Source organism: Tachypleus tridentatus, chromosome 1 (genome assembly GCF_004210375.1).
Source record: "Tachypleus tridentatus isolate NWPU-2018 chromosome 1, ASM421037v1, whole genome shotgun sequence".
NCBI lineage: Eukaryota > Metazoa > Arthropoda > Merostomata > Xiphosura > Limulidae > Tachypleus > Tachypleus tridentatus.
In genome coordinates, this window is record NC_134825.1 from 151,092,403 (window position 1) to 151,120,270 (window position 27,868).

Below are 27,868 nucleotides of genomic sequence, written 5' to 3' on the forward strand. Positions count from 1 at the left end.
AACCATACACAATTGATATTCAAACGTCAAAAAAAATGTATACACTTACCCCTCTAATGATAGTGCTATCGACTCTACTTGCTGTTCAAAAAAATTTTCATATGTTTCATTCATACTTCCTTTCTAAAGAATAATAGAAATATTTTTATAAAAATAAAGCAATAATTTTAACAACTCTGGAAACTAAAATTTATTATTAATAATTCATAATGGTCAACTTTTTATATTTTCTCTTAATATTTATGTAAAAGAAAGCAGTTTAATTCTCACAAGATGGTAGTTCTTCATAACAGTTTAGGTTTTCATGATTTTTTTTTTCTTATGTCACTTAAGTAGTAACCATATATTTATGTGTAATTATGTATTAAGAAAAACTGCATATTATAAAGCAGTTACAAATATTGTTAATTTTCTAGTTATTAGCAGCAGTGTCTATCAAAGACAGAAAGTGAACATTATCCTAAACTGTAAATGTATTTCCAGTAATACTTCTGCTGACAATACAAATATTCTTAGACACTGGTTTTGCCTAACTAAACATTGGTATTTCATACCCCAGTCTTTTATACACCACTTAAATACCCTTGGCAATATCTCCAAGCTTGTCAATATCCCTATCCCAGTACTGTAATAAGCACCTCACTTCAATAATGTAATCACTTTTTCAAGATTTACACTGGCTTATAGTGGTGAGGCAGTGTGGGACAATGTAAACAGAGGTAAACATTACTGGAAATACATTTTCAGTTTAGGAAAATGTTAACTTACAAGACATACTGTCTGCTGACAATATAGCTAGAACCTCACATTGAGAAATTGGAGAAGTTAGTGTTGGCATGATCCATACATCTACATAAAAAAACAGTGATGTACCAAGATAAAAGTGGTACACAAATGGAGAAACCACAGTACATCCAGAACAGGTATGCTCTTCAAATGAAACCTAATTCCTGTATCAAGGGTGGAATAGAACATGAGTAATCATCATTACCGGCCAGCCCAAACCATACAGCAAAGGTTCCACAACTCGGTGTTACAATTACGGGGTTTTGGTTCATATATCCACATTAGTTGCTATGGCTATTGGATCATAATGTCATACACAAGTTTGACTGGATCCCACCATGTAGCGAGCTATCGTAAAGCATTCTGCAACACTGGAATCATGACGAGAAAGTAAACAACACTGAAGTAAGCAAACTTTCCCTCCACCTGAAGAAGACCAAAATGCAACACTCCAGTCTGGAATTGTGAACACTCATCATCACTACCCAACCAAATTGGCAAGGAGTATTCCACTTGTCCCTGGAATTACGGAAATAATTGGGAAACTGTGATCAACCAACAACCTAGGATAGAGCTACTATCCATTAGGAATTATAAGAAGATAGTTCATGGCCTCCTTCCATGAAAATATATGAAATAAACATTGATCAAAAAGAAGGGCCAGATATCGTAGTGTCAAATCTAAACTGCAATTTCAAGTAAGCTCCTGTGAAGGCTGGGGTTATCCCTGATGACATCTGAGAAAAACATCCAAGGACCCTAGTAGAAGGGTTCCCAACTTTGCCCTCTTCTTCAAGAGTGGAGGAACACACTCTAACAGTCTGGAAGACAGCTTCTGTCCACTACCCCAGTGACTGAAAACTGGATGTGGTAATGATTCCATTCCTCTACTAGTAGAATCTGGGGGGCATGTTAATGAGTTCTGATGAAAAGCACTCTGGAAACAGTGTAATAGGTGAACCAAATACCCTAATTTTTTAAAAGCAAACCAAACTCAGTTTATTCCATCTGATGATTGGCAGAATCCCCTTTAGCTTCACTCATGATATTCCATGATAATATGGTAATACCATCTAGTAAACATATATACAGTCTTATGAAACACCTCATTTCTACAGAACCTGTTACAACTAGTTGTAAATATAATCAAATTGGTTGCTATTGTGACCAGGAGTAGGAAAAAACTCCCAGAATAGAGCTGTCCAAGAATATAAAGAAAGTGAAAGAAAAAGGATTGGAAGAAATCTGAATACCAGACTATAAAATGAAATGAATAGCAAAAGACAAATGTACTGAATCTGATGAAATGTAACTCAGAAGATAACTTACCTGTATAAATTAAAACATGTGAAATGGATATTTGGGAATCCACCTATAGAAATAGGAAAATTCAAGGGAAACTGAAGAATCCCAATGAATACACAGTAAAGACGATCACCACAACAAGAGGAAAAGTGGGTCGCATGACATTTCCAGGCCTAACAGACCAAAACAAATTATCAGATTACAACTGATAGCAGAGATGAAAAATTGATGTCAAAAAATTGCAGAGATGGATGTATCCTCTTCCTTAGTTGCAGGACTTAAAAGAAAGGACCTATCAGGGTATAGCAGTACCACAGGTGAGAGTTCCACAAACATGCAGAATCTCTAACTTATGACATCAGTATGTCAGCAGCCAAAACTATACTTCCACAAGGAGGCAGAAAAACCAAGGTAAGCAAACAGACAAAGGAAGGTACAAGGTCCATCTATCCCATCATGTAATAAAACAGTAAATTTCCCAGCTGAACTAGAAATTCAGGAAAGAGGAGAAACTAAACAGTCCCCCTTACCAAATAAGGGAGGATTAGAGATTCAAAGGGGACAAAGAAAGCCCCAAAATCTCATAAAACTGAATGATTAATTGAAGAAAAGGACCCAAATTGAACTCGTGAGAAACCAACTCAGTAAAGAAAATTGTCAGAAAACAAAATTCAAATTCTCCTCAGGATGAAGAAAAAAGGCAACTTCATTATAATATTTTTTCTCATATCGTAGCATTTTATAAAAGTATTTTTTTGGTTATTAGAAACTTCAAAAATTTATAAATGTTATTTATCAGGCATTTAAGTATTTAAAGAACTCCCAGTTTGATGGTTTTGAAAGGCTTATTTTCAACAAGAAGCAGATTTCTTCTGTAGAAAGTACCTAAAAACAATGGCTCAATTGCTCTGTTGAACTTTCTAAAGCACATGCTATTACAACTACATTTAAAATGGATTTGTTAATTTACATGACAGATATCAGGGGAATTGGCAAGAATTTAGAGAGAGGTCAAATCTTGCAAATATATTTGTACTTTGGTTCAAGGAATGAAGAGTCTCAAATTTTTTTCATTGTATTATCCAGATGTTTATAGTTGCAAAAATGATATTTTCAAGCCACCTGGTGAAAGTAATAAAAATCCTGATGACTTTACCAAATTTGTTCAAAAATCACATCCTTATAACTCGTTTTCCATGCAGAAACCTACAGAATCTTTATTAACAAACATACTCAAGTGTACAGGCTTTTATTTTAGATCATGGAATCAACACTTCTGTCCAATACAAACTAATGAATCCAAAACTTTCTTATTGTCATTTACTTAACCTATTATAAAAAAAATGTTCTTCTTCCTTTATACATACATAGGCTTTACACACAATAAATGGCAAAAACTCTAACCATTGCTAATGCATTGTAATTTTTATCAATGAAATTTATCTCCTGTTCAAAGAACCCTAAGACAGCCAAGTCACACTTACTACGGTTTATTTATGTTGAGTCATATTTACTGTTATTCTACTTTCAACATAAAATTATACTAAAAAAGGCCATCTTCTACCTCTTATGTTGGATTTAATATAACTTTTACATCAGTTGTTGATTTTCTATATATATTTAGACCAAATTAGTCAATGCCTTAAAGATAAGTTTAGGAAATATACATTAATAGAAACACAAGGAACATCACATTATTCATTAGTTACTTCTGTTTTTTTTTCCCAAAACTATATAAATATTATACAACCAAAAATAATAAGACTGAATACTTTGAAACAAGGATGTGTGTGTAAGGTCTTGCAGGTGGATCCACACACAAACAAGAACTGGACCCAATCTTTGATGTTCATAACAACATGAACTTTGTCACTAACACTTGCCACTTGCTGGATTAAGGTTAGAAATTTGAGCTGGTCAAGGCAGGTTATGGGTGTTGTTACTTTCAAAACATGGCTAGACAGTGTGTGTAGTATGTCACATTATAATATTATGCTCAGTGAATTACAGTCCTTCTCCAGAGTTCCATCAATCAAAGCAAAGCAGATTTGTCCAAAACATCACATTACCAAAAGAAATTTGGAAACTTTTTTAACTATAATTAAATGACCAATTTCTAACAAACTATAACAAACTCCATCATTCTTAAGGTTAGAAATTTGAATTGGTCAAGGTAGGTTTTGGATGTTGCTACTTTCAAAATATGGCTAGACAGTGTGTGTAGTGTGTCACATTATGATATTATGCAGTGAATTACAGTCCTTCTCCAGAGTTCCATCAATCAAAGCAAAGTTGAATGGTCCAAAACATCACATTACCAAAAGAAATTTTGAAACTTTTTTAACTTTATTGAAATGGCCAGGTTCTAACTAACTATAATAAACTCCACCATTCTTCGTAATATAAATGATATATTCACATCTAAATTACCATTCACTTTGTAATCACACCAAGATCTGCTCACTAAAATAACTAAGCAGTTAGAATTCACCACTAAAAAACAATGCTTTTTCATTTCTCTTCACTAAAATTTGATGTCCAGAGAATCACTAAAGTAGATCTCATCTGTTTATTGCTATAATAAATCTACTTTTGGGATTCAATTAATTTGTGAAGTTAAGCAGAATAGAGTCCTTTGTTTACACGGTGCATGTGCCAGCCTGCTGTCTTGAACTATGAACATGGATGATGATTTAATGACAGGTGTATTATTTTAATACACTTTAAGAGTTAAACTGGATCAAAGAATGATTAACTTAAATGGCTTGCAGATATTCTACATTAAAACACACTCTGTGGTCTTCCATTTTTTGAGTAAATGACCCTTACTAGACTTGGGGATGAGAATAAATGCTAAAACGTTTTGGCCATTCAAACCATCGACACTATATCAAAAAATAATTTATTTTAACAGAACTGTAACATCCTTTCCTCATGATGTTATGACGAGAAACAGTAGCAGTATGTCTCAAAGTTTACATGTAAATTTAGAGTAGATAGGCCCATAAAAGCTTCAAATGTGCTATTTTACACGCTTTAAGACATACTTCAGAATTACTTCATGTTTGCTGAAATTATAACAACAACCAAATACTTTTCTCAACCAAAAAGTTACCTGCCTATGTTTATACACAATATCAGGTACATTTTCCCTACTCATTTTAAGAAGACATCTGATTCACAAGTGTACTTATATGCAAACAGTTAAATTTATGCCGATAAACAGAAATATTATCCAAATTTTAACTTAGTGGCAATTAAAAGCTCATTTTTGTTAAAGACTATCATATTAGAAAACAAAATTATATTAACTAACAATAACTTCATTCCCAAATCTCATCAAATGTAAAGTTCAGTCTTTAAGAACAAAGATAAATGTCAAAACACAAGAAGTTATAACATAATATTTTCTATTTTAATAAATCAAAGCAGTAAATACCTCAATTTCTTCATGTTTGGCATCAACAAATGGACCAATCTAAAAAAAGAATGGAAGAGAAATGAATTAACATTCACAAACTAAGTTATGTTACAGAAACATATACATAATATATAATTTTTTTATATTAAATAACATAATTTTCTTTTTATAAATGATGTTTCCTGTCATTGTCAATATAGTTTAATTTTGACAGTTCCTAGTAATATTTTAAATAATGTAAAATAATTACTTTCTTTTTCTACAAAGTTAACACATGGACACAAGTGAATTACAGTTTATAAAAAGTATATCCACTAAAGGTGTTACATATTGAAATACAACAATTTTAAAATGAAGAATGACAAAAACACACAGAGTAAAGCACATTTCAGCATAAAATCTCTTAAGTTTTGACTTAACACTCCTACGAAAAGTGGGGCCTAATAGGCCCCAGAGCAACTTGAAAGGTTATTAATATTAGGCTAATAATTTTGTATTTAAATGAAATTGCCATTTAAATCCATTAATGAATGGATTAACGAGATTCCCACTGTCCCTATCTACTATCTAGCGAAACCACAGCCAGGGGAACGGGCTTGGAGAAATCAGGACTAGAAACGTCTTTTCGTAGGAGTGTTAAGCTAAGATTTAAGCTCTTATTAAAAAATAGTGACAAAGTGTCTAACAAACTCACACACCATTCTGTAGCATATGAGATCAATCTATTGTTTTTGTGCAATACCAATTCTAATAAGTTTCCTAATGATGAACACCACTGAAAATACAATTAATTGATGATGTAAGTGGTTCAAGAAATATAAATTAAAACACTCATTTTAGTAACTGACTTACTGGACTCAAATACAGTCTGGTTGGAAACTAATGGTTTTATTGGTACACTTCTAAGAGAAAAATAACACACCAGCCAATTCTGCTTCTGTGTTCATAAAAACACTAAAATGTCCTACTGAAATGCTTCAATGTTCAAGTGGGACCATTATCCTGAGCATTATGCTTTCCACATTTAAATACTGCTGCACTTTTAACTATGAGTGAACAACAAATCTGCAATTTAAACACTAAATTTACCACACACGCTAATTTCAAGAATTATACCAAAGACAGTTAATGTAATTGTACAATGTAAGTTTGTTAGTGTATTTGAAAAATAATAAGAACACTTGAAGACGTGCACTGAAGCCAAATTAGGTCATTTAGAGGTAATATGAAACCTCTATGTATATATACCATCATAAATATTGCATATGAAGGCAATAAAAGCTGAAAATAGGTAAATCATTATCAAATGTAGAGGTGGTAACCTGAGGATAGCTATACCAGTAAGTACTTTGTTGCCATTGGAGGTGGTATAAAACCTGAAGATAATCTGTACCAGTATGTTCTTCATCACACATAAATGTGTTATGAAATGAGACAGGTAGACCACATGTACTTTAGCTCACATTTCTTTCTTTCTTTACGTTATTATGTTCTAAAATGTGTCCAACTAATAGAATACCTTGTTGTAAAACTACATTGAACATGAAAAATTAAAGCAAAACAAGTCGTACACATTTCTACTGCAATACTAAAGTAACAAATGGTTTGCAATATTAAGAGATGCTTCTCATGGTCTGTGAAACTATTTCAATATAACACATGCATCAGAAAAACAAAAATAAAAAGGAGCAAAACAGTTATACTGATCTAAAAATCAGAAAAGTGTTCTTGCTGTAATATCTATTAATAAACAAGTCAGAATAAGAAAAAATACTAGTCTTCTAAGGTCAATTTAAATATAGGTTCTCACACATAATCTCCCATTTGTGATGTACCCAACAGTCAATAATGGCTGAAAATTTTGTTCAAAGCTTAAGGATACCAAAATAACAAATCAACAAATTCTTATCATTATAGGATCTTGGTTTTCCTATATAAAGATTTATATTATTAAACACTTCTTATTAGTTTGTTATACAGAATGTTTTTTTTAACATTCTCAACACAGGGTCTGTATGACCAACCATGTGACATCTTTGTACTTGTTTAGTCTTTTCAGATTTAATACTTCTACCTTTAAAAATAGTGTGTGTGTGTGTATATATTCACAAAATTTGACAGTATTTCACTTAATATTACAAGTCTTTTACATAAATAATCACATTTTTGGTGAAGCATTTTTAATAAAATAAAATAAATGAATATATTAAGTATTTGTTTCAAGAATCCTTGTGTACAGTAATTTTCATGTTAAAATTAAAAATACTTTTCCTTATCTCAAAAATTTCAAACTTTCTCTGGGTAATCCATAAAACTTCCTAAATACATTTCAAATGTATTTTTTCAGTAAAACTCAATAGTTTATGTCATTCTCTCTAACTTAACTGAAAACAGGATTGGTCAATCTGACCGACTTATAACCACCATTTTCTTTTTATAATGACTTCATATTGTAATATGAAACCACATTTGCTTATCCTAATTAGCTCTAAGTTTGTAACAGTATACATCTATTTATAATTAAATTTTGTTGCCCTTTGAACTGTGATTAATTACTGTCCACTTGCTTGTAAGTTGTAAACAACTCAGGGAACGTGCAGCTCGTGTTATGCAATTGAATTACATTACTCATTAGCTACTACAACTAGTACAAGCAGCTTGTATGCATGCCTCGTAAAATATTTTTATTTTATTATTATTGATTTTACTTTATCTAATTTTGACTAACCTAAAACTATCCTTATTTTTACATTTTAGATGCTTTTATAATTATACATAAAGAATAAACATGAAAAAGAAATGCTTGTCAAAGAAAGTTAACCCCAATTTTTTTATACTACTCATAGTAATTTTTATTTTATTAAATAAAATTCCAAACGATATTGACTAATAACAAGCAAAAAGTAGACATTCTCCTTACTTCTCAAAAATTTTCTGGCTTTAGAGCTCTGAAACAATAGTCATTACAAATTCATCCAAGCTGGTCATTAACTTTCTACAGGAACAATGTTGGTACTCTAAGTTAAGTTGACATTTAACTATCCAGAACATAATGTTATACAACTCCTCACTTGATAGACGAAAAGTTTGAGTTTCCATTGATTACAGGTAATACATAATTAAAAGTAAGAGTTGACTATCAACAAATTATGAAAAAGAGGATGTGACAGGAAGAGTCTTATTTTCTATCTGTAATCAAAGTTGAAAACTTGAAAAATGGGGTTTATCTGAGCAATGACGATTTTATAGAGTAATTTGCATATAATTTCACACTTTTTCAAGGGATGGTGGACAAAATAAGGATGATGACATGCTGAGAGCAAACATGTCACACTAAGGAAATACAGGATTTTTTAAAATATTACCTTGAAGAATGAAGAACTGAAAATATTATATACTATTAAAATATGGATTATAAGCTAAGATTTTATGCTATTTTAATTGGAATAACATGAAGTTTAATAAAGTTTGGATTTTAAACACTAAAATTTTGTGTTGTCTGCAGAAAAAAATAGGGTTAACTTACAAGTTACTTTTTAGTTCTCATCTATATTGATTGCTTATTTTTTATCAGAAAATTATTAATGATAGGTTACAAGAATTACACTAACCCTTTTGCTACAATCTCGTTAATCCATTCATTAATGGATTTAAATGGCAATTTCATTTAAATACAAAATTATTAGCCTAATATTAATAACCTTTCAAGGTCATAGGCCATGTCACTGTGTTTGTTCACCTTTAATTAAAATTTTATTAAACTACTATATTTCATGAATCTATGCCAATAAGTTTGAATCAAATTGTAGACTATAATTCAAACTTTATGTTGAATGTAGCAATGTTTAAAATTATACATTTGTGATGTCAAATTACTAATTCTATAGTTTTGTACAAATTAGGAACTCAAGTTACTAATATTATCAAGCTAGAATACAAAATAAAAGCCCCACATCTTTTTATTTTGCTGAGATATAGCATATGCACTGAATCAAACACAGCAGCCCCATTCACCTTTTCCATTTTTGAAAATGGTCCCTTATATACACTTACTTCAAGATATGACATGTTTATGATATGAATAACCAATTAACAGCTTAGAATGTTCTAAGAGTGGGTTTTCTCAACCATTTTATTCTGTGAAAAGACTACAGCATTTTTTTTTTCAATCCACACTTTCAAGGAGGTATGTTGCATCTTCAGTCCTCTCAAAATTTCATATTTTTTAAAATCTAAAAAAAACCTTAGTTACTAAGCTTAATAAATTATAGTGGATTTCTATGGCATCAGTATAGTTATTTATGAATGTTTGGTTTTTTAACTGTGTGTATAAAACCTTAGAACATTTTGTCTGACATCCTCCACATGGAAAATTTTAAAAGCCTTAGCAACAGCAACTGAGTACAAAGGTCATAGCAAGAAGAAATAACGGTTTGCTTTACTTCTTGATTTATTGTTCTATATTTTATGAAAAATAAGTTTCATAGTTTATTTGTAAATAGTAATAATATATACATATATATAAAATGTAAAATAACTGAAATATGACTGTACAAGTACTAGTCCACTGAAACACAGCCACGAAAGGGAAGACTAAAGGTCAGTTTTATATTACTGGGTGCATGAGTGCACATACACAGTCAGTGCAAATTATGTAATGTTGGCTAGGCATAACTGAAAAGTCAATATAACAGACTAAGTATGATTGTTTTAATCATAACATGAAGTCACTTTGCCCTCAAACTGGTAATGAAAAAACAAACAAACTATTTCATTAAAATACCTGATTTTTTGTATACAAAATACTTCTGATATTTACTAAAAGTCTACCAAATTTTGTGAAGAAACAAAAGTTATGGTGCCAATGTGTAGACAAACTTTTGTATATTATACTGAGCCTGTAGCAAAAAGAGTTAAATTATAGAAAAGCATACTTCATAAACTTACAAGTATACAAGCATGGGGTTTATGCTCTTTAATGTAGTGAATGAGATCGTGTAAAGGCTCATAGGAAAGTGTATCTGATGTTGTGAATGGTCCAGCTGCTACCACCAGTTGAAGTGGTTCTGAAAAAAATAGAAAGTATATTCATTTATAATTTTAATGTAGTTAAAACAAGGAAAGAGTTGCCTACTTCATACAAATACTTCAAGTTAATCTTTTTTTGTTATACATTTCACATACTTTTCTAAACACATTAATCAAAAATATCCCAAACTAAAAAAATGCAAAAAAAACAATATAAAATATATCAAGCCTTCTAGTCCGGAGAGGTATCACTAATATACCCTAACGTTTTATTCTTCTCAGTAAAAATACTTGACTAATTGCAAGATTTAGTGTCTACTTTTTGACTTTTGAGAAAAAAATTGTAAAGCATTTAAGATAAAACTACAATCTCCACAGTGTAAAGAATGTTTATGCATGTTTAATTTTTTTGAATGTATAATTATTTAAAAAAACCTGAAGTGTGTGTTGTGCATTTCATTTTTCAATTTATCACCAACAAATCACAGACACCTAATGAAGAATCATTACCCCCCAAACCTCAAAATATTATCCATATATACCAATGAAAAGTAATTTATGACAGATATAATATTTTTAAATTCAAGATTCATCAGTAATTGTTCAGGTCACATAATATGGCATTATAAAAAGGCAGAAATGAAAGGCTGTAGCAATAAAACACTAAAGTAGAGAGTAAATCATGTGGAAAACAAGACATGAATCATTATATTTTTAAGGTATGATAATAACAAAAATAAACTCATACTTTGGAAAAATTCTACAAAATTGATGTGCAATTTACAGGCATGACTCTTCAAAGCAGTACAAAAATTAGTTGGAAAATGTTTTCAACTTCCTTTGTAAATTATACTAAACAAAAGTTATGAAATAACAAAATATCAATTTAAAAATATTTTTGAGTAAAATTGTGGACAGTTATAATTATTGTCTTTACTTAACTTTTAAAATGTGATAAACAGACTTACATACCAATCCTGATAGTATTAAAGTAGTTAAGAGCACAGATTTAAAATTTCCTGCAAATATTCAAAGTACAGTATGTCAAAACTATTAAATACAATATTCAGAAGTACATAAATAATTACATATACTTTGCTGGGTGACCATTTTTACATGCTCACTCACACACAAACACTATATATATAGTGACAAAATTCTAATAACTACAACATAGTTTAGGAATTGTATTTTCCCTTGTACTGTTTTCAGTGTTAATTCAAAACAGTGAATTATAAAAAACAATGTTTTCTTACTTCTAGTTGAAAAACAGAAAGAGTCATACCCCTACCTGACATCTCACTCTGTGAATCACAACATTCTGGAAAGGGTAAAAGAACATTCTAATGGAAAAAATAAATATATACATAAATATCAAGTAAACACATACCTGTTAAATAAATTAACAATCAAAGATAAGATGCAGACTTGTTTGATAACAAATCTACCGAGCAACATATGAATTAGAAATATACATAGTAGGGCAACTGTTATTCAGGTAAATTTTTCATTATTTTCCAAACAAAATCTAAGATTATTCCAGATCTACACATGTCTAATTTTCTAATTTTTAGATGCTTTTCATAAGTACTTCATATTCATAATTGTTTTTATTTTGTTTCTAATTATGATGTATGAACTAGCTACTATGAAAACCAAAAAAATTTCATTTTGATCTACATTTTAAAAAAAAGTAATTCAAATTACTTTAGTTAGGTTTGGTTGTTTTTATGCAAAATACAAGACAATGGGCTATCAGTATTCTGCTCATTTAGGTTTTAGAAACATAATTTTAAGCACTGTAAAACTACAGATTTACTGCTGAGCCACTGGGATGCAAAAATGCTTTACCTTTGCCACAGATTCCAATAACAGGTTTTTTTTTGTCTTCATACATTACTGTAACCCTTTCCAGTAATTATTTTATTCAAAAACACAACAAAAAGTTTCACTGTGTTTATTAAAAAGCCAATTTCTTTACAAATTACACAGGCCTGCAATGTTTTTGTCTTGAAATGTTTACATTTTCTACAGTAATTCCTGCACACTAAATTCAAAAAATAATATTCATTTTTCTCCACCATATACAGATTTTTCACAAAATGTCACATGTACTTTTACATAAGTGGATCATCTTCACTAAAATTGAGTCACATTTTGTTATGCTTAAAATGTTGACAATCACTGGTTATAGATTTCTCTAGACCAATCATGACATTAGAGTCTTACTGATCATTCTAGAGCCTATGAAAAATGTTCATTGTGACTTGACAGAAGAAATGAATATTATTTTCAAAATCTGCATAGCTGAATTATGGAAAACCTGTAAATAAAACCAAAACAACATTTATGAAGTTTAAATTCACAGGCTTGTCTTATTAATAAGAATGTTTCATTTAATATAAATAATAAGTTTTGAATCAATTTTTGTTATGAATTTACACATTTTTTATTACATTTCTTTCCAATGATTTTTCTTTACCCATTCAAGCAGTTACTTAGGCCAAGAAAGATAATACAAATGCAGCCTACTAAACAGTAACCTTGTCATAAAAAAAAAACTACATATGGTAAAGTGCAAAATTAACTAATTCAAAATATTCCCAGGAGATATTTATTTTCCTATCATATGGTAAACTCATAATTCAGATAAGTAAGCTTTAAACAAATCAAGTTATTTTCGCAGATGTTCCAAACATCTTTTCTACTACCAACATGTCTCCAAGCTAAGTTTTTATGACTTTGTTCCAATATCTATGAGTCTCCACTTAACTGAAAACCATACTGCCTTACAGTCTTAAAATAAAAATTGAAAAATAGAGCTTTTATAACATGTTTAGATTAGTAACATATGAGATATAGGCAGTTACTATACATCATGACAACTAATGTGACTGAGAATTAGCTTTTGGTTGAAATTTGTAAAAATGCACTTTTACTGAAGGTATAAAAAGCTCAGATTAGTGCTATTTTCCCCAGTGGTTATAATGCTGTATTACTGCATGCTGAAATCAACCCAAATTAAAAAAAATGGAGTATTTAAAAAAAGAAAATGTTTGAAAGAACAATAATAAGTTTATTTTATAAAACTTTTTTTTCACTGAATGGTGCAATTTTGCCTACAGCGGAAGATACACCTAGCAGGGAAGCATAATGTTAAATATTTTAAAGCTAACTCATATTTGCAACTATGATATATTGTTACTTATATTTTGAATAATCCAGTTAAATATTTATTGGTCATTTTAAATGTAATCTCAATACACTTAGCAGGATAGCATAGAGTTAACTATTTTAAATTTAACTCAAATTGGCAACTGTGATATAATGTTTTTATTTTGAAAAATCCAAAAAAATATTTATTGGTCATTCCAAATGTGATTTCAATGCATAAATTCCATTTACAATGAGGAAAAAAATATTGTTATAATTGCTGCAACTACATAGCAACATATTGTTAATACTGATGGCTTAACATGAATGATGTTATAATACCAACAGTAGTCTTTCTGTGAACTTTATATATGTAATTTAATTTTAGAAAATGTTAATTACCTCTACAGAATTGGCTTTATTAGATTTTATTTTAGCTTTAATTTGTATCTTCGCCTTTCTTCTATTCAGAGCTTACTCATTATGATAACAAGTACAAAGTCACTTGCAAAAATTAGATACCTCAACTAGATGATTTTTTTTAAATATAAACCATTTTTCATGTTAAGCTTACTAGCGCTATTTTAAAAACTAGTCTACTCATACTGGCTGTAAATGACATTCAAGATAAATCACAAAGCAGAAGATCTATGAATGACATGAACAAGATAATTAATATCATAGTTTTTCCAAAGAAATAATTTATCATAACGTATGAAAATATATTAATTCTCCTTATCATAAAAACAGTTATCACATATTATTTCTTACATAATTTTTATGTGAGAATCTATTTATTCCATACACTTAAATTGCAGTTATTGAAGGTTAAACCTAATATATTCTAGATTTTTTAAAAGCATTATTTTTACTCTAAAGTTTTAGCTTAAACTCTGAGATTATTTTTCGAAGTTTGCTAGTAAAGTAACAAATGAGTTCTTGGAAATGTTTTGATTGTATCTTAAAATTCACAAATTATTTTATTCAGTATGATAACTTATATTACTCTTCAAAGATAGATTTTATTAACTAGAAACAAATCTGTAAGTATATATGAGAATACTAAAGTAGTAAAAACTGCCTGTACATATACCACTTGGGATATTTATTAAATCTAGATACAGGGCACAGTATAAACCATAAGAACCACTAAAATTGTTAAGTTACTTGGTCCAGTTGCATTAAAGAATTATGTGACTTAGTAATTTCAACCTACTTGATAAAGATGTTTCAGCACTAGCTTCATTCCTTGGTTATTGATTCCTCTAGCAGCTAAGATCTGTTGGAGCAAAAAATCCAAGCCTTTTACTTCAAATCCATCCACAATTAATGTTTAACTTAATATGCATATTAACTTATTTAATATCATAATTCAATAATGTTTCAAAACTTTCAACAATAAGCATGATAATAAACTGTTTCAAAACCACAGCTTAGTTCCAGCTAGTTTACATAATCAATTAAAATCTAGATTCTCATCTAATTATATACTAAGTACTACATAACATAAGATACTTTAAGTATCACACAGCTTTTTAAACTTTGTTTTATCTTTCAAAACTTTTCATAGGTTTAAAATTTAACATAAGTATTATATCCTAACTGGGATTAAACCTTACTTAAAAATCAATACCCTTCTCATGATTTGTTGAATCTTACCTGTCCAGGAAAGAAGGAATACTCCTTTAAGTTATTAACATCCAGTTGAACAGTTTGACCAGAACATGTTTCTCTGGAGCCTTCTAATAACAGTGAGCTTGAATTAAGCTTACCATTTCCATCACACACCACTCTTCCCACTACATTAATTTCTTCCTATTTTAAAATCAAATAAGAAATAAAGATGTATGGTTTCTTCATCACTCGTATTATCTGCTACATAAAAATGTTATAGTAAATTTATTTAAAAAATACAACAGATAACAACACAATAAAGAAACAAATATTTAAGCTGTGTTTCTTCTTTAAATGTGTACAAGCATGATTTGGTTATTTAAAAATTAATAAAAAATTATACTTTTCATTACTTTATAACAAAAAGCTTTTGACACAGTTTATCATTTTATACCTTATGCATAAAATATATATTTAATTACAAGTTTAAACTAGTTATCTTACATACTGGCATGGGAAGACGTATGTGTGACCACTCTTCAATCTTATGCTTCTTTTGTAGAAAGGCAGCCATATCTTCAATGCAATTATTCAAAACACTGGCTCGTTCCCGTAACTTCTCAAACATGTAAGAGTATTTTTCTTTGAGGGAATTCTCCTCATCATAATATTTTATAGCACATCTTTGTTGTTTGCTTGACTTCCAAACAAAATCCCCTTCATTACCAAAAAAACTAACAACATCTCCAGATGTAGTGCGATTACCATATTTAGTCGAGGGTGTGACACTAAACATAATAAAAACAGAAACTGATGTTGATATTTCTTTCATTATGATAAAGTTAGGTGACTCTGACCTCAATAAATCATGAAAAAAAACACCATTTCAAAATCAAAATTTGAATGTTAAGCTTTAACTAAAGATTAATTTAAAATAAAAAATAAACCATAAAGAATTTAAAAAACAATAAAATAATGTAAATCTATGTGAACTGGTTTTACAGTGAGAGAAGAAAACTTAGTATCACATTAAAGACTTGCATATAATATAAAAATGAATTGAAAAGCAACCATATATATGCATCTGATTTATCCCTTGGTTACAATACTTTTTATAGTGCCAGTATTTTTGTAACTCAGAAGTGCTTTTATAGAAGTAGAAATAGCTCCTTAACTTACTAATAAGGGTTTCTATTGCTAAAAGTAGTACATGTTATTACAACAATTGAATAGAAAAGTTTTCAAACTTTCATTAATTAGAAAGTTTTATTCATTGGTGTGTAAAACTCTATAATTGCTGAAATAATCAGCGTGACACCCTACACAAGACCTTACTACGTTGGCTAAGATCATTATCTAATGATTTAACAGAAATTGTAAGTACTGGCCACTCTTGGGTTTCTCATCTGGATTGTAATTTGTTCTTTGAAAGAAAAATCTGAAGTACAGAAGTTGAGTTGTTATACTTATGACAATAAACAAAATGAAAATCTTGCTGAAAGTATAGCTGTATCTCCTGTCAGTGAAATATTTCACGGAATATTTTTAGACATATTAGATGCCTCACAGGCTACTTCACATATTTCAGTTTCTGAATCAATGCCTTGACACGTAATGCAATTTTCAGTGCTATTTGAGCTCTCTTTCTTGATCTAGCACTCAGTTTCATGCAAATGGGTTTTATAATTATCTACCTTCTTTCAAACACTTTGCTTCACCACATAACTGCCTTAGTAGTTCTAGTAATCAATTTCATAATTTTTTGTTCTATTAGTTTCTGTTATCCACATTATTTATTCGAACAAAACCTTCAATTACTATACAATGCAATACCAAGTTCAATATGAAGCTTTAAAAAACCTGTCAGGTATTTTAAATCCCACTAGAAACAATACCATAAGTAAAATCATCCTACCACTTTTATATAGGTTTTCAGTAATTTTAAGTGTACTGTGGTAATTTGTAAGTCACCCAAACATCTTTCTTTCATGAATGATAAAACTTATTAAGAGTTGTAGTTTATTTTATTTCTTTTTCCAGTGACTTTTATAACAATTGAGCTTTAAGCAAAGTGGATGAAAACACAATGTGTTTTAATGTTGTACAGGAAAATAATTAAGGATTTGGGTGGTGGTCATGTGTTTGTCAAAACAAGAGAAAGCACAACCATATTTAGATGTTACATTTATTTTTTTGCAATTTTTGAAAACAAATATTTCTCTTCAGGTTTATAGAAGTGTTAAAATCTATGTTTTATGTTGTTATGTACAAAGATACACAATGGGCTTTTCATGGCCTGCCCACAAGAGTATCAAAATCTAGTTTTTACTGTAAGTCTTCAGACTTACCAATGATCTACAAGGGAGCTAAAGTGTCACTTGACAAATTTTGGATCCATAAACTGTACAGAAATAGCCTCACATTTAAGTTATTTTTCAATTAAAAATGTGAACAAACTGCAGTAAGATTTAGTAAACAAAAACTCAACATTTTCTCAAACTGAAATGTGCTTCCAATAATACCTTTTCTTACACTACAGATATTACTTAAATGGCATGGTTTCTTCCTTCACCCATTTAAGCATTGGTCTGATTTTTTTTCACTTGCACCAGGCTTTTATACCCTACTTAATTTGTCCTTGGTTTATGTCTCATGACACTCTCCAACTACAACAATAATTCAATTCAGAATCTCTAAAACCATCTTTTAGTGGGGAGAAGGAAGGGAAGAATTTGAAAGGAGATAAGTATTACAGGAATTATAATTCAATTTAAAAAAATGTTACCTCCCAAAGCATACATACTTTACATTACAGCTAGATTCCCACAATGAAAAGGTGGAGAGGGCAGTGAGCACATTATCAATACAGAAAGCATTTGCATAGATCATGAATATGTCAACAGAAGATTGGCACCTTAATGAGAGAACTGCACTACATCCAGAAAAGGTATGTTTTTTGTCTAGAACTTAATTTATGTACCGTGAGTGAATTTTTACATGATTTATTATCACTTCTGGTCAGGCCCCAACCAGGTAGCTGAGGTTTTGCTGCTTGGTGTTGGAATTATGGGGCCATGGATCCTATATCCTTCATCGGTGGCTAGGGCAATTGAACAGCAATATATTTGTATACACATTTATTAGTGGATCCCAACCTATAACCATAAAGTAATGCATTCTGAGCCACTGCAATCACAAGAAGGTAAGCAACATCAAAGTGAACAAACCTTCTCCTCAGCCTGAAGAAGACCAAAAGGCTACACCCAAGGCTGGGATGATGGGATCTTGTATGCCTTACTCAACCTGAGGGAGAAACAGAATTCATTCAGTCTGGAATTATGAACATTCATTCTCACTTCCCGACCATATGAGCAAAATAACTTCCAGTTGTCTGCAGAATTATGGAAAGGATATTGAGCTGTGCTCAACCAAGTACCTGAGATGGAACCACACTGCATTTGGAATTATAAAAAGACAGTGGAACCTCTTCCATGAACAGTGTACTGAACAAATATTGATCAAAATGAAGGGCCCCGCACTTAATCCTACCAGATAAATTAACGTCAAATATTAACCTGCATTATGAGTAGGCTCACATACCAACATCTGGGAAAAAACATCCAAGAACTCAGGCAGTAAAGCCTCCAACTTCACCCTTTTATGCAAAAATGAAGGAAATTCACTCTAATATTCTGGAGGAAAAGCCTCTGTCCACCACTCCTGTAACTAGAAACTGGGTGTGGTAAGGACTCCTTTGCTCCAGAAGTAGAATATGGGAAATAATGCACCTTGTGGAGACCTGACAAACAGTGTAACAGGTGAACCAAATTTCCTAAATTATTAAAAACAAACCAAACCCAATTTATTCAATCCAATGATTGGCAGGGATGGACAGGATTGCCTTATGCATTACTCATGATAGTCCATAAGTGGTTGTATAGCAATATCACCTGGTCAACCTTTAGGTGGTATTTGCAACACCTCATTTCTACAGAGTCTAATGCAACCTAGATAAAGTATATTTAATTAGTGATTGATAGTGTGGAATAGGTTTTAAAAAAACCACAACTGGGATTCTGTAAAAACAAGGTAAGGGACCCTAAAAGGCAAAGTAGAGACAAGCATAGCAATTAAAATACTCACTCTTCTGTATAATTTAAGATAGATAAAGGAAGTAGCCAAAAATGCTCAGAAGATACTGTCAAACCATGCAACTAATGTAAGATAAAAGTATTGGGGAAGGCCCACATACCAGCCCACACAATGCCCTCCAGCAGGCAATTCAACTGGGCCACTAAGGACAAAGAAATGTGACAAATTTGATTAGACGTGACTCACAGAAGGTTCCTCATCTTCAAGGAGATCCATTTCATACTAACCTCATCAATAGAACCAGGAATAAATTCTTGGAAACTGAATGATCCCAATGAAACAAAACAGTTGTTGTGTAGCACCTGTAATAATACTAGTACAGGTGACAAAACCTCAAAACCCTCTTTGGACATAACAAATGATCAAAATCTGATCTGTCATATAAGTGAGAAATAGTGATTGGATGAATCAATGAAACCACCTTCCCTATCTAACGGTGTCTTATGGAAGAAGAACTAGTCTGAAGACATAGGTAGAGTTATAACACATTCTGTACACAATTAATATAAACCACTCCAATCCATATCTTTAGAATAGCAGCAATCAAAAATGAACCTTCAAAAAAATTGGTGTTAAGAAAGGACATGTAATGTAACTGTATGCCAGTTAAAAAATTGGAATGGTCATTTGGAAAAAAATAACCAAAAGTGACTCAAGGAAGCTCAAAAAATACTGGGGACTCAATAGTAGGTAATACTATCTTACACAGGGCAATTGTGGAAGATGTAAAACCTTGCCAAAGAGTCAGGTGAAAAATGAGTTATAGTTAGCACTTCTAATTGAAGTGGGTTCAACCTCCTGTCAATACATCATTGCTGGTATGTGTGCTATTTCTGTTTCTAAATGTCCAATGTGGAACTAAACAAAGATTGAAACAGATACATAGCAATCTTATAAATTAAACCCTTACAACATGTAAAGAACTGCATCACCTCTATGCCTGAGCTTCTGGATAGCCAGGTGTAAGATGTCAGATAAAGAGAAGACCAACGAAGAAGTGGAAGAGGTAGATATTCCTGAAGGTATATTGCAAAGATGAATGTAGAGAGTGACAAACTATTTGTTCAAGCTAACAATGGTAACAGCTCTTCACCAATGGACTTAATGATCCTGAAAGTATTCCAACAAAGTTTAGAGGGATACTAAATAACATGGGACAATATACAGGGTGAGACAAATCATAGAAAGTTGTGATCTATTGAGTTTAACTAAAGAGTCAGCTACAGAACCCTAAATTTCCAGAAGCATATGTATTATTTGAGAGTTGGAATATAATCTCACCTGGCAATGGTAGGCTAAATCATGTAGTTCTAATAGTCACGATAACAAGACGTAGCTGACTTTCATGTATCTGACCAGTAAACCTCCCTGCATGAACCACAATATCAGTGGGTGACGGGAAAAATTAAGTATTCACACCATCATGTAAGGTGCAGGCTCAGAAGCAACTTGGAAAATTCCCAAAACATCATACACTCAATGGACCAACCAAAGAAGAGAAGTCTGAGGCAGCTTATCCCAAAGAGGACTCTCGAGAAACCAACAGAACAAAGGAAGTTACAGGAAAAAGTAAATCTAATTTATCTCAAAAGATACTGGATCACCCTCAATTGCAATCTCAGATTCCCCTGGAGGAATACCACAGAACTGCATATATCTGCATCTCTACAAATGAAGTCACTGGCTAGCCTCAACTGAGAGTTACTCCATTACCCACGACTAACTATTGAGCAACATAAGATACCATAGGTGGGATAGAAGAGACCCAAATTGCAGGAAATAATGTGCTACATTATCAGATTGACATTTTTTTTTATTATAAAAATTAATTAAATAACATGGAGAATGATCAAAGTATCCCCAAACAATCATATCATTAATAAACCTGTTTGTGACACTCTATTGAGAAAAAGTGATAACATTATTTGAATGAAGTGCTTATATACATAACTAGGATAAAGGAAGAGTCTACACAGTTGAAGAGTATCATGAGACAAATAACGGCAAGGGCAATTAAATATGGTTTAAAAGACTGGAGCAAACAAACAAAGCCAATGGTCAGATGGGCAAAGACAGAAATCCTAGCAGTTAAGTAAAGCTGTAATGTGAGTGGAGCTAAGTATGTTTTGGAACCTTCTACTTTTTTTTAATAAAATAATTTCTATGTTTCTAACTGTTAAACTAGGACTGGTGTATTAACCATCAAGTCACCAATTTGTTTATGAACTGTTCACATTCTGCATCAGGTTAAATAATTTTAATTTTTTGTAATACCAGTAACTGTAAAAAGGTGAAGAAAATAAATTGGGTGAAATCATTCGTTTTCTACACAAGACAGATAAAAACCTCCAAAAGTATTACTGTTATCAAATGCAATACTTAAATAAAAACAGAACAAGCTCAAATTGCTCTCTACAAAAACAACTTTAAAGGTAGAAATAATTTAAAATCCAAAACCAATTAACTCTTCACATCTGGGGTTGGTTCTTTTGCACATCATAACTTTTTACAGCATTACATTCTATTTTATTATTAATGTATGTCAATAAATTTGAAATGAAAATAAAGTTTATAATTCAAATTTATATAAATTTTTTAAGTTTTTAATTTCAAAAACAAATATTAAAAAATTCTCAGTCTTCATTTTACTTTCTCACATTATGTACTTGACCCTTGATTTCTGTAATTCAGAATTTTTGAATGTTGAAAACAGGCTGCTGCAGTTTCCAATCAGAAACAAATTATGTAAAATTACATATAAGAATCTAAAAGTTGAACCTTCTAACTTCTTGATGTGCTAAGATATCAATAAATTTGTCAAACCCATTAGAGAAAACCTCCAATCTCTCTGACTTTCAAAACTGCTTGATAATCAAGTGTATAAGGTTAATGGACATGGTTACAACTAAAAGAAAGAGCAGTTCCTCATTTACACATTTAAGTTAATGTTTAGTTTTCCTGCTTTAAACCATTAGTCAGTAGAATTAATTTGTTTGTGCTGATAATATTGTTAATTAAAATGCTACAGGAACATGAACATGTTCCTATGGTGAAAATGCATTTGAGATAATAGATATTTATTTCCACTCACATATTTTTTCTTGATTTGTGCTGTTCTCTATATGTGTAATTTTTGCTTGCCACTAGCCTCTTAAATGGAAGTACAGGAAACAGCACATACTTTCAACAAGCATATGGTAATAAAGGAGTAGAAATTATATCTCTTTAAAAAAAAAGAAAAAAAAGTGAAAAAACAAACAAACAAAAAACAAGACCTACTATACTCTTCACATTATAGAAAGCTAATGATGAAAAGTAAAACAAGGACATCAGTCTTCTGAAATTACCTAAAAGAATAGCAAAGATTTATCCTCCAAGTGAAGGTAAAATCTGGTGAAAAAAAATGTATTACAGAACTCCGTTCTTCCCTGGTCAATATATTAGTAAAAAAACTTACCCTCCAGGTGAAATTGAAGCTGGTGAGAAAGGGAGACCAGGACTCCGTCCATCTGTATTCAGTCTTTTAATAACAGCATTCTCTGGTGTTCTGATTCGCTTCTGACCTTGCTAATAACATTATTCAAACATCAACATATACAGTAACAAGCAATCACACAATCATTAAGCTATCATCACCTAAAACCTGTAAGGTCAGTCAAAAAATGAAAACAAATTTAAACTTAAAAATATGCTGACAAGCAGTCCTTCACATGTTCACTATTTTATAAACACATGTAGATATAGTTGATAAAACAGCCCCAAAATAGTCTTTATTCTAACATACTGCAAAGATTTTTTTTTGTAATGAAATGAAAGAAATTTAACAATGAATAAACAGAAACTACTATTCCAACACAAAAAAGTTCTGCAATTATATACACTTAAGGAATCAGTTAGGTAAATTTTGCTTTTGCAAGAAGCAATAACAGTTTAAAACTGTCTAGAAATTTTTTGTTTGGTGTAAGATCTTTTGTTTTGTTAAAACAGAATATAATCAGTCACTTGTACAACACTTTTTCAAACTGTTAAATTCAAATGTTAAATTTTTGAATAAGATGTGGACACTCCAATTATTCCTTTTGTAAATACAAACCTTGCAAATAACATCTAGAAATACAGTAAAAGTTTTATACTTAAAAAAACCTAGGACAATCTGATCCAAGTATAAGGACATCAACTCACCAAACTTGGTCTTCCTGTAGGTGTTCCATAACCCTCTAACAAATCGTCATCAATGCTGCTATTTCTGAACATATGCTAGGTCAAATTTCTTTTTAAATCTTATCTAACATACTAATTTTTTTTTTCTAGAACATTTATTGTGCTTAAAATATTGTCACCTACCTATCTTGAAAAAGGTACACACAAATTATACACAACAAATTTTTGTTTTAAGCATGTACCAAGTTATCCATATTATATTCTTCCACCATTCCAAGTCAAGTTATAACAAACCAGCAACAGAAAATGTTTTAAAATTCAAAAGTGAACTATTGGAAACCAATAATAGATTTGTTTAAAATCAGTAAAAGAAGCTTCATAGATACTTATAATGGATTTAAAAAAAAGCACACAGACATTTAAACAGTTGCAACCAAAGAATTGACAAAATGATTAAACCACCTTGTAAAATATTTGACAACAATAACACACACAAAAAAAGTATTTGATAGAGAATAAAATCATCCTATTTCCCTAGTGAACTGTCAAGCCACAAAACAGTCATCAATTTCAAGAGAGGTTCATAAATTCTATCTGAGATAAGAATAATCCTTCTCTCCCAAACCAGTAAGTTTTTCAGGAATGTGTAAATCCCAAAATTCAATGTCAAGGTTATAGCAAACTTACTGAAGCAAAACTGTTACGAGCCAACAGTTTTCCAAGAAAAAAACTAACTTTACTTTATATAGAAACTATATGTGTAGGATGTAATGAATGACAGTAAGATAAACATGAAGCATACTATATCACAAGAAATGGAAAAATATTTTGCCTAAAGACAGTAAATATTGATTCAAGTACTATAAAAACTCTTCACCAGAGCTAATGTCCAAAACAACTTGTTCATCATTACATGATTTTGCAGGTAGAGCTCATAAATTCACTCTCATTTTAAATAACCGAGATTTGAAACTACAAATTAAACACAAAATTCATTCAATTTTGTGGGAAATTCAACAGATATTCAGGTTTAGTAGTTTCACATAGTACCATTTTTAAAAAAAAATTACATATATACTTTGGTTCCTTGAGATATTGTTTAGAACATTAATAAAAAACTTTGATGTATTGAACTTAACACATTTTACCTCCTGTTACTTTATTACTACATAGTTAGTATTACCTATAAAAGATTTTTGCATATTGTTTGACATCACATCACTAGTTTAATTAATCTTTGTAATTACTTCTAGTGTCATATTTACTTTATTCTTATAGAATTTTTATTTTTTAGAGGATTATTACATTTCCTTTTTTGGCTTTTATAGAAAATTAACATTATTACTTTCTGTAGTTAGTTTTAAGTGTTTGTTACAGGAAACAGTTAATTAAGACTTGTGTTAAAGTTTTAAATGGAATATATATGTTTAGCTAGTACTAATTATTATTATTACATTTTACAATTTTATATTGTAATAATTATATCAGCTATTCCTTTTTAATTTTGTATCTACATAGCCATTGGTTTTTAATTGTTCACCATAGGAAAGTTAATGTTACTAACTTGATATGATTTAAACTGAAATATGTCTTAAACTCTAAAAAATGGAATGGTTGCTGGCATTATACAGTTGAGTGGTGGTGGGTTAATGTATTTTCTTCGGTAAACTAATGTTCTAAAAAAAAAGCAAGATTCCAGTTTCTAAAGCAATAAACTTTTATAATGATGATTTAAAGCACCAAAATTTATTTCAATACAACAGCATCCACCACAAGTATGTTCCATATTATTCTCAGGTTAAGTGTTTTTTCTTTATTAATTATGCAATTCCCATAGGAAAGGGCATTTGACCAGAATGTAAGGCTTTGCAAAAATGTACTCCTTTAAAGCTAGTTTGATAAAACCATTAAACACTTCATTAACAACAATCCTATTCAGATTAGCCATCCAATCTTTTTCTCTATCAAGATTTTAAGATGGGCTCATCAATCTTCCTTTCAGCAAGTTTCAGTACTACCAAATATATCAATATGTTAACAGAAAAAAAAAGATAAATTATTTCACCAACTTACTAGAAATACTTCTAGTGTCAAATCGAAAACAAGAGTACCTAATCATCCAAAATCATGTTAACCTTTTCTTACCTGTACCTTACACATCACAAATTCCTAAAAGATATTTTCATACATTGCTCTTCAAGATCCAGTTGTGTCCAGTTATTAAATCATTTTATCTGCTATTAATTTCATAACTTAATCCAACATGCACTATGGAATTTTTCTATAATTATTTCTACTCAGCTATCTATTATCTCCACAACATATCACTTCAGTACACTACTTCTAGTTTTATCCTCAATGACATTATTGACTTTTGATTTACTTCTAAACTAAAACAATATTCAAGAAAATTCTGAAGTATAAATGCAAAATCAATTCAATATTACAAAATTTTGGAATAGTTAACATAACAAAGTAATGAATTAATAACATGGTGTCACTGGAAATTTATGACATAAATATCATTAATTTAATCATTAACTTACAGACTTATATTTGTAATTTTCACTCCAAATGGAGTTTGCATATTGCACTGTAGTGTGTAATTGTACATTACTGCAACACTCTGCAATTGTTGCCACTGTTACTTTCTTTGTGAAATACACAGGATATTTTAACAGTAATTAGTAGGCTTTACTGCAACATTGATATTTCTAAAAATGTTTTACTGAAATTCTCATCTTATTAAGGATCCTGTAAACAATGAAGTCACAAGCAAACTGATACAAAAGTAGTTTAGAATATGTTTAAAACATTCGTTTTTTGCAAGATGTACCTTACTAAATATGGTTACATTTTATTATTTTATAGCATCATAAATTATTACTAACCAACGTATCAGAGCCATGGAAAGTATTTATTTCATTGGCTTCATGGGATTGGCCAGACTTGAGTGTTATTCAGTTCTTGATTGATTGATTTAGTGTTTTATGGCACAAAGCAGCTAGGCTATCTGCACCAAATATCAGGTATAAATAAATTAAATGTAGTAAAATACAGAAAAGGAAATGAAGGTAAAACAAAACATCATTGAAAAACAGAAAAAGTATAAAACCAATGTTGACACCTAGTTTACAATGGTAAGAAAGAAAGCAGAGTAAAAGAAGTTGTAAAGTACTTACTCTAGCAAAATGGTAATGATCATAACCTGCCAGGAAGACTAACAGGTAAGTTCAAGAACCACCGTCAGTCACCTGAAGTTGGTCTTTCCAGTCCTGGTTCCCGGGTTATGTGTCATAGCAGCCATTATCAAAATGTAAAATAATAGAAGTTTTAAAAGACACATAGCAAAATCGTAATAATGAGTAGCCAAATGTCCAGTAAAAAGATAAAAGTCAAGTAAATGGAGTAAAATTTGTAAAAGTAAATGAAGGTAAAAACAAAACAGCAATTAAAACAGAAAATGGCGTAAAACCAATGTTGACATCCAGTCTACAAAGTTGTAAAGGACTTCCTGTAGCAGAATGGTATTGATCATAACCTGCCAGGAAGACTAACAGGTAAGTATAAGAACCACCGTCAGTCACCTGAAGTTGGTCTTTCCAGCCCTGGTTCCGAGTTATGTGTCATTATGACCAGTACTAAATGGCAAAGTAATAAAAGTGTTAAATGACATGCAGCAAAAGTGTAATGACAACTCGCCAGGACGACTAACGAGTAGTACAAATGGATAGTTCAAACAGCAGCGTTAGTCACCTGAAGTTGACCTTTCCAGTCTTGGTGTCGAGTTATTTAATGTTCTGGCCATTTCCCAATGTCAAATAGAACCAGAGAGAATGAAACTGTAAAAAGGGAACCACAATTAAAAAGGTGTAATGAATAAATATGCAACACTTAAATGAGATTAAAAAGAATAATAGCCATTAAAAAACTAAAAACTTTATCAAGGTGGACAGTGTCACCATCACCAATAACACTGTCCAATGTTACAGATAAACCCTGGGAAAAAACATGTTGAAAATAGTGCCGTCGTTGAGAATCGTAATGATGGCAAGAAAGTAAAATGTGGCTTATAGTGATTTGAGTGTAACACAAACTACACACTGGTGCATCAGTTCCAGATAAAAGAAAACGATGAGTTAAAAAACTGTGACCAATGCATAGTCTAGTTAGAACAACTTCCTCCTTCCGAACCTTACGGAAGCTAGATGGCCAAAGCCCAATCTAGGGTTTTATTTGAATGTGTTT

The 27,868-nt window shown here is 30.8% G+C and overlaps 1 protein-coding gene across 2 annotated transcripts in view; it reads right to left on the reverse strand.

Moving 5' to 3' along the window:
- Positions 1 to 27,868, reverse strand: part of PolA2 (DNA polymerase alpha subunit B) — a 51,846-nt gene that overhangs the window by 14,342 nt on the left and 9,636 nt on the right. The window contains exons 4-12 of one of the 2 annotated variants that reach the window (XM_076458619.1): positions 23,642 to 23,705; positions 22,917 to 23,026; positions 15,816 to 16,095; positions 15,353 to 15,508; positions 14,910 to 14,972; positions 11,832 to 11,883; positions 10,460 to 10,578; positions 5,531 to 5,569; positions 50 to 123 (exon numbers count right to left, since the gene is read on the reverse strand). In XM_076458619.1, coding sequence (XP_076314734.1) covers positions 50 to 123; positions 5,531 to 5,569; positions 10,460 to 10,578; positions 11,832 to 11,883; positions 14,910 to 14,972; positions 15,353 to 15,508; positions 15,816 to 16,095; positions 22,917 to 23,026; positions 23,642 to 23,705 — 957 coding nt within the window. Of the gene's footprint in view, positions 1 to 49; positions 124 to 5,530; positions 5,570 to 10,459; positions 10,579 to 11,825; positions 11,884 to 14,909; positions 14,973 to 15,352; positions 15,509 to 15,815; positions 16,096 to 22,916; positions 23,027 to 23,641; positions 23,706 to 27,868 lie in introns of both variants that reach the window. The other variant, XM_076458615.1, reaches the window with a different exon arrangement.